The 8609-nt window shown below is 51.8% G+C and overlaps 1 protein-coding gene across 3 annotated transcripts in view; it reads right to left on the bottom strand.

Moving 5' to 3' along the window:
* Positions 1-2444: 2444 nt before the first annotated feature.
* Positions 2445-8609, bottom strand: part of PATL2 (PAT1 homolog 2) — a 15182-nt gene continuing 9017 nt past the window's right edge. For all 3 annotated transcript variants that reach the window (XM_019533239.1, XM_019533238.1, XM_019533240.1), the window contains 6 exons: positions 6510-6658; positions 6090-6249; positions 5326-5466; positions 4958-5055; positions 4719-4868; positions 2445-2881 (listed from right to left, as the gene is read on the bottom strand). In XM_019533239.1, the coding sequence (XP_019388784.1) occupies positions 2842-2881; positions 4719-4868; positions 4958-5055; positions 5326-5466; positions 6090-6249; positions 6510-6658 (738 nt within the window). In that variant the 3' untranslated portion in view covers positions 2445-2841. The remainder of the gene's footprint in view (positions 2882-4718; positions 4869-4957; positions 5056-5325; positions 5467-6089; positions 6250-6509; positions 6659-8609) is intronic.

Raw genomic sequence — 8609 nt, forward strand, 5'->3', positions numbered from 1 at the left:
CATCAAACCCTGCTCTCATCACTTTTGACTGCAAAAGGGGAGATACATCAGAGCTGCCAGGAAGCCAATGGGAGATGTGTGTAGGTGGAAAGTGTTGAGATGCTAGTTATGTGGGTGGCAGTGTAACACCCTAAGACAGAAGAACGTAGACAAGTCAGGATGGAGGCACCCTTAGGAGGCCATTTCTAGGCAGCCTCCTGGTTCAAACCAATGTAGATAATGTGGGTTTGTCTGACCTGCTCTTGGCTGCTTCCACAGCCCCTACAGATCCCCTGTTCCAGTGCTGCAGCCTTGAACTCCCACTTGGAGTGAGAAAGTTCTTGCCCTCCAGTAACAGACCCTGCAGGGAGAAGAGGCCTGGAGCCCAATGCAGTTGTCCCGTGTCTGTGTCCTGTTGAAGGCCCCGGAACGCACCAGGCCTTTGCTTTTGAAAAGTATTTGTCCTCTGCCAACTCCACTGCTCCCCCTGGCGCCGTGTTCTGGGGGTGCCTGTCCTGTGCAGAACATCCTGTGATCTCTGTTCTACCTGAACATCTGTTCTCCTTGTTGGTCTCCTCCCCCTCTGCTTTGCATAGCAAGCTCTCTGCCCATTGCCACCCAGAGACCTACTTCTTCCTTGTGGGGGCTGACGCAGGGCTCAGGTATGATAAAGGCCTCTGTGATACTGAGCCCTGGCAACAAGGCAGGCCAGTGTCTGCTCCCACCAACCAAATAAGGGGCTGCAATCTTGTAAATATTTTTATGATGTATACACACACTTCTCTACTAACTCCAGTTTAAGATGAAGGGTGCTTTTAGAAGAACTATTTCACTTTGAGAGGCATATCTTATATTTAAGGGAATGTAGCACTTGAGTCTCTTCAGCCTGGAGCACAGGCCAGCCCAGCCTGGGTCAGGGGGATGCTGTACTAGGAACCTCATCCTTGCTGTAACTGATTTGTAGAACTGGAACCAAGGAGGCCATAAGCCACCTCCTCCCCACGTCCCACAGGGCAGGGCTGCCAGCACAACCCACCTGTACCAGCATCACCTTGTACCCAACTTGTCTGTGTCCAGCTGCACCAGATGGCAAGAAGGACTAACCTGCTGTGGCTGGGGAAGCCTTTGACTATGTAGGAGATGAGGTTTCACAACCCAAATTCCTTCTTGCTCAGGCACTGCCCCTTCCCAGAGGCAAGTACAGCAGCAGTAGAAGGGAGTTCCTGTGTTCTTTGCCCAGTGGTTCTCAGCAGATTTTGACCACAAGTGCTGCTGCAGGGTCACTCTGCCCTGGCCTCTTCCACCAGCAAGTACATGAGCAAAGACTATGCCATGAGGTACTTGTGGGTGACTATATTTAAATTTTGGGGAGCACTGCATTTGCAGCTGAACAAAAGGCTTTAACCTGTGGCCTAGCAAAAACTGCTAACCACAAGGCAGGATGATATATTAAAAGTAACCTTGCAAGCAGTTTCCTAGCAGTGGGATAGTGTGCAGGATGCATGAGTTATTGTGTAAAAGGAGAACAAGATGCAGCCCACCAGCTGTCATGAGGAGAAAGCAGAAGCAAGACCTTGGAGATGAAGGAGGAGTCGGTAAGAAACCAGACAGAACCAGCAAGTGACCAGAGGAAGCGGAGCATGCGGTCTTAGCAGAGGCATGTAAATGAATTAAATGCATAGACAATTCCATGCTAAGGAAGTAAACAGCAAACAGGCAGAGCTTGAAACAGGAGGAAATCTGGGTGGAAAAAAGAGGGGCAAAGAAGGTTAAAGTCTACTTGGACAAAATAGCACAGGATGAGAATGAGAGAGGTGGAATGGCTGGGAGAGAGGGAGAGCAAATAGCTATCCTTTAGAAACTCAAACGGAGGGAGAGCACAACATGAGGTAGCAGCTGTCTTGAGCATAATGCCACATGCTGTGCTCCACAATCTCTACTTTGATTAAGAATACTAGGAAGAAAGTTTTCCACAGGGTGATCCAGCCCCAGTCTAGAGAGTCAGGCTGAAATAGGAACTTTGAGATGTGGGTTTGCTGTAAAACTTCATCAGTTGGCATTGTTAGCCTTCAGAGTGCCTAGTAAAAGACTAGCCCTGGTAGCTGACTAAGACCAGAATAGAGGAAATAGCCCTCTTGGGAAAGGCTCGCATTATATGCTCATTGCTCACAGTTCTGAGAAAGGAGTGAGATTCAGGGCTTTGTCAATGGCAAAGCTCCCAGTTTGGACAGCATCTCTATTCCCACCCCCCCATCATACAAGTATGCTAGACTGCCTTGCAGACACAAGCCAGGGCCATGGGGTTTCTCTTCCCACTTCTACAGAGTGTGGTTCTGTATCTGGCAGGATGGTGTGTGCTGGTGCTAGGAGCATGGTGGAAACACAAGGGCTGCTCCTCCATGTCAAAAAACAGTTTTAAGCTTTAGGCACAGAAGCCTCTTTGTGCTTTATACAGAGCCTGGAGGTTCTCATAAGCCACGTTTATTGTGGTGAGTGCTGTACATGAACTCAAAAATCACCCTCCCAGCCAGGTGCTCCCAGTGTCCAACTGTACAGACCTATTCTACACCAGCTGGACCACAGTGCCCATTCCTGCTGGATGAGGCCTAAAGATAAGTTACCCATGTGTCTGTGCTGTGCGCTCCCAGGCACTGGCTGTGGACAGGGCCACAACCAGGCCCTTGTGTAATGCTCTTAGCAGTGCCCAGGCAAAAAAACACAAAGGCCCCTTACGCCAGAGTACTGTCCAATTTCAAAACTCAAAGTCATTACATCATGTTCCCTGCCCATGCACCTTGGGAGGGATAAGTACCACTGCCTGGCAGGCTGGTTTAATCTGTTCTTCTCCAAGGCTAGGCCACCTCAGCATAGCATAGCAGTCTCCGAAGGCAGTGAGGCACACCTGCAGGAAGAGATCCAGGGGTCAGGGTAGGAGAAGACAAAATTAGAGCACAATAATTCCCCTTTTAGGCAGGCACATGTCAAGGACTACCCCACATCATCACCAACTTATGTCATGTAGACTCCTAGGACACAAGCCACCTGCCACAGGAATGGGTGGACCAGATCCAGGATTGCAGGGGTGATGTCCCACACAGCCAAAGGGAGTATGGTCACATGTGCAGTCAAGAGAGACCTCATTGCATGTGTGCCACATGACTGGAGGGGTGCGACTACAGCCCCTTGCTGTGAATACTATGAGCTCATTGGCACAGGGTCTGCTTGGAGAAATCCCTGCTTTCAGCTCTTCAGTTTGCTGCTGTTTACTCTCTTTCCCTCCCCCACACCAGCCTCAGCCCCAGGACTGCAGGCAGACATCACAGCATACGCAGAGCTCCCAGGAGGGTTTCTGCTGACAAGCTGGTGACCTTCAAGAGCTTGTTGGGCATGCAGCGTACAGCCAGGGGGGAGTGCCACCACACCACCATGCCTCCTCTGGATCCTCCCCTAGCCACAAGGAAACCATCTCCCTTCTGCTTGAAGCACTGCCATAACGTGGACCACCCATTTGGATGATGGAGCCAAGTCATGTCCCTCTCCAGGGAACCTCCCTTGCTTTGCCCCAGAAGGGGATGCTGGAGGAAGTGACTGGCTCATCTCCCTGCTAGTGACTTTTACTTCTCAACCAGGCAGCAAGGAGCTCACCTCCCTGAGGAGGGCTGGGGATCTGCCTGCCCTAGGACAGCAAACAAAGCACTTCAAGTGGACAGATTAAAAAAGAGCTGCCTTGGACTATGCTGACCCAGTATGTCGTAGGGTGGAAGCAGCCAAACTCCCACGTTAGCCTGGTCTGCTCTTCCCCATTCCTGCTACCTTTGAAGCCAGCAGGCTCAGGGATATTGGGCAGCTTCTGGATCTCCATGGGCAAAGTCCAGCCAGATCCATCATGCCAGGTCTTCCTCCCTGCCCATCTGTACCCATCATGCATTGCAACACAATCCTCTTTCCAGCCTGAGGACTCTCTCTGGGTCATGTCCCTGGAGGGATGCCACACCTTTTTCTCTATGACTGACAAGACTGCGCCACATCCCTTTCAAATGGCACCACTGGTTCTGCCAAGTAGCAGGACCAGCAATTTGGGGTAAGGGGCAACTTGCAGCAGTGTGGGTCATGCTTCTGATACCAGAAAGGGCATATGCCCGGGAATCTCCAGGTCTGCACAGACTGAGCAACAGAGAGGTCTGAATGGAGAGTCAAAGGGCAGCAAGGTTATACAAGACAGATCTCAAAAGCTTTGAGCACAAAGAAGCAGAGAGAACACAGCCCAACATCAACACCCTCAGCTCTGCCTGGGCAGACTGGAGCCAGCTTCCCAGACAGCACTGGAAGGGCAGCCCCATCTTAACTAGCAGAAAGTCAGGGAGGCAGAAAGTCTGACGGCAGACAGTCCCATCTCAGTTCCCCATCTATGTGGGCACAAGGTCCTCCCCTCTATCCCAGAGACTCTCAGAGCTCTGCCAACTCCCTCCACACTGCTCAGACCTCAACTCTTGGTTTGGGCAGGCCAGCAGTGACTTCTTGCCCTCCAAGGAGCCCACCCCTGCAGCACTGTGCTACTCTGAGATCCTTAAGGCTTTTGCCCATACCCCTGACATTGCCTAGATGCTTCCTATCCTAGTAGAGTAATGGCAGGGCCCATATGGAGGAACTAGCACATTCTGGGAAAGGCAACAACCACTGTCAGCCTACTAGGCACCAGGGCCTGGTGCCCTTTGCCAGGCAATGCAGACATTACTCACTCCATCTTGACCTCCAGCCGGTGGATGGTCTGCTTATCTAGGTAGCGGCAGAACAAGGAGAGGAGGTTGCTGGGGAGGACAAGAGGCTCCACCAGAGAGGTCTTGGGCACTTGGGACAGCTCTCTGGCAACCAGGAATACAGTGTCAGTCCTGAGAAGGGGACCAAACCCAGCAGTGAGTACCTGGCTGGCACAGCATGCACTGCAGAGACCCTCCACCCCATCCTTGTGGTACCTCACCATTTCTCAAAGTCCCCGCTATGCGGCTCCAGGGGCACATCTGAGGAGAGCAGTTTCTCACCATGGCTCAGCAGTGAGTACAGAAGCGAGATCCCAAACTGCAGGAAAGTGCATATTGGCAGCTCAGAGGAGGAAACACTGCCTCAGCCCCTCACAGCTTTATGATACCTGGTCTGGGACCAAGACAATAGGATTTCACCATGCCAGAAGGGCCAAATCCCTGGAAGCATCCTGGAGTCCCACTCTCCATGCCAACTTCCTGGGACATATACTTCTTCTCCCCCCACCCCACTAGAACTGCATACCCCTCTCCCCTCAATATCTTTGCAGAGGGCCCTGCTGAACTTCATTACCCTAACCCAACACACCTGGTTCTTCAGGGCCATGGTGAGTGGCAACTCTAGAGAGTCAGGTAGCGGTCTGGTCAGCTCCTGCAGGACCTCAATGAGTTCACTGAAGGTCATTTTGCCCACCATTTCACTGAGGGGGCCGTAGAGAACTGGAAGCGACTAAAAGGGCAGAGAGGGGCCAGTAGGGTGTCAAGATCAACACCTGCTGGAATGAGCTGTATTCCTGCACTCCTGGAACGTCCCCACCCTGCCCCTGCTTCCACAGGGCATCTGCCTGCACGAGAAAGGCCAGGAACCTAAGCCAGCCAGCAAGTAACACTGGGAAGTTTTGCAGAGCTGGAAGAACATCTCCCCTTGCTATTACAGGGTTTGTGGGATCATTCAGGGTTGTGCACCTACAAACTTTCTTAAGGGTGTTAAAGTAGAATTGCTCTTCAGAGACTAGGTCACAGCCTGGTGCAGCTCCCTGACAGGACTTCCCCTCTCTGGCTAGAACTGTTTTCTTTCAGTGGCACTGCCCTGCATCCCCCTCACACCACTGTCTCCCAGTCAATGGGACCAGTCCCCTAAGCCAGATACCGGCCCCCTCCTACTTCCTTCTCCTGAGCTCCCTGCTATTGGTCAAGTGCTTCCAGAAGGGCCCTTCTAGGGACTTATGAGTGTGTGCTGAGTGAACACAGAGGCCAAGCCCTTTGCTAAGCCCAGAGCAGGGGGTGGCATGAGGAGTGGATACTGGTGCCCTGACTGTACCCAGCTCCTCCTTGCCCCCTGCATGCCATTACCTCATCCAGTACATCCTTCCTCATGAGGAATGGCAGATGGCGGGTGATGGCAACCAGGATCCCTTCAGCCTGCTCCCGTGTCAGGTGGGGCAGCAGCCGTGCAGTCAGCTTCTTGCCCTTCCGCACACACAGCACTTGCAGGAACTCATCCTCTGCCTCCCTGGAGGACAGGGGGTGGAGTTGGTGCAGACTCCATGGGAGCCACGACTCATCCCAGCCTGCAAAGGGACCTGGGGTCGCCAGCAAGGGAGACTGAGTGGGTTCTCTCAAACCCACCATCTCCAAGACCTTTCTCCCACCAACTCTGTGGTGGTGGCTGGAGCTTCACCAAGGGATGTGCTACCTGCCCTCAAGCCATCCCTCCCTAGGGGCCAGCAGCATGCTGCGAGGTTGCACACTCATGCGCACCATCGGACTCACTCCTCACTGCCGCACGCCCCTGTCTTCAGGGTGTGGAAGATGCGGCCCACTTCATGGCTCTTCTTCTCCTGGAAGCGCGGGTGCTGTTCCTCTGGTGCCAGGGTCATTTTCCGCTGTGTTTCCTCCACATCCAACAGCTGCAGAAACATCTGGAGAAATGTGACAAGTTAAGTTGGGGGGGAGCCTTCATCAGCTCTACACATCCTTCTCTTCCCAGATAGGGAACCTTCAACTTCATCCTGCAGTATTCAACCCAGTGACTATGGGGCAGGTTTCTTTCACTGGGCAAGACACGCCAGCCAGGCAAGCAACTCCTGTCCACTAAGACACCATCTCAGTCTGGGTGGAGACCAGGGGTCCTCAAACCTAGGTCTTATTTTATGCTCTCTACTGAGATCCAGCAGCTCCATTAGCTGAAGGAGAGACCATGGATCTTAAGTTTGTTTTCCCAGAGAGTGTGCACATGTGTGTGTTGTCCGGGAGGGAGGGGAGGGGTTGAAGCAGTGGAAAGACTCCAGCTGTTGTTAAGCCCTGTACTTTCCCAAATATAGGAGGCTTAAGTACAAAGTGTGTGGCACTGGGTAGTGGGGAAACGCATTTGTACTCGGTTGGGTTTGGGTTTTTTTTAAGCAAGGAAGGATCAGACTAGGTCAGTACTTGGTAAGCAAGACAAAGCACTACACCCAGCACCCTGATTTTTTGTGCTCTTGTTAGTCCCAGAGGTTTCCAGGCCTTGTGATAATACAGATTGCCTTGACACTTTAGTCAAGCCACAGGCTAGGAGCTCCAGGTAGATCAACTCCACAGGGGACTGGTGGCATGGCCAAGGATTAACTCATCTACAGCAGGACACACAAACCATCTGACTTTCAGAATAGCCCTAGGCAAGCAACTGAGAAAGAAGAATCTGCCAGCAGACAGGCCCCTATGAAGGTGCAACAGCCCATTGCAAGGAGGCACTGTGTAGAAAAGGAGGCAGAAGAGCCAAGAAGCCCTCTTTGCTAAATAGGGAAATCCAGGAAAACCTAAAAGGTAAAAAAGGGGTACACAGGTTGTAGAAGCAGGGGTCGCTACCAAGGAGTATACCTCCTTGGCTTGCACTTGCAAGGAATCAGTCAGGAAGGCAAAGCAGCATTAGAACTTAAGATGGAGACAAAAATTAAAGGGCAACAAGAAGTCCTTCTTCAGGTATGTAAGGAACAAAAAAGGCAGTGCAGGGCAGCATAGGACCCCTACAGGACAGACTAGGGCAGTTGATGACATAGGAAGGACAAAGCAGAGCTCTTCAGTGAGTTTTTTGCCTCTATTCTTGAACACAAATCTAGACAAATCTCCCAAATGCATTAAATAGAAGCAGGAGGAACACCAGCCCACCTACTGCCGACCTAGTAAAGCTTGAAGGGGCTGGGTGTGTTAAAAAACAAAACAAAACCAATGGGACTGGATGAGCTCCATCCAAGAGTGCTGAAAGAATTAGCCAGTGTCATAGCAGAGCTGAAAGAATTAGCCACCTATAGGCTCAGGAATGACCTCAGCAGCACAGCAGCGGAAAAAGATCTCAGAATTGTTGCTAACTCCAAGATGAATACAAGTTGTCAATGCGATGAAGTAAATCAGCGGAGCTAACTGCACTTTGCCGTGCATTAGTAGGTGCACCACAAGCAGGTCCAAGGAGGTGATGCTTTTCCCTCTATACAGCACTGGTTAGGCTGCAGCTGGAGTACTGCATTCTGGGTGCCGCAATTCAAGACAGACATGGATAACCTTGAGTGGGTCCAGAGGAGGGCCACTCATATGGTTAGAGGCCTGCAGGGAAGGCCCTGTGGAGGAAAGGCTGAGGGACCTGGATCTTTTCAGCCTCTGCAAGAAAAGGCTGAGGGGGGCATCTTGTGGCAGTATACCAATTTACCAGAGGGGGAGGCAGCGGCAGCAGGTAATAGGATATGCTGTTTACCAGGGCACCCCCTCTGGAATAACTAGGCACAATGGCTACAAGCTGATAGAGAGCAGTTTTAGATTGGACATCAGAAAGAACTTTTCCACCATTAGGATTGCCAGTTTGGAACAGGCTTCCAAGGGAGGTGGTGCTCTCCCCTACCT

The sequence above is a fragment of the Crocodylus porosus genome, unplaced genomic scaffold (genome assembly GCF_001723895.1).
Source record: "Crocodylus porosus isolate Cpor-Errol unplaced genomic scaffold, CroPor_comp1, whole genome shotgun sequence".
Classification (NCBI taxonomy): Eukaryota; Metazoa; Chordata; order Crocodylia; family Crocodylidae; genus Crocodylus; species Crocodylus porosus.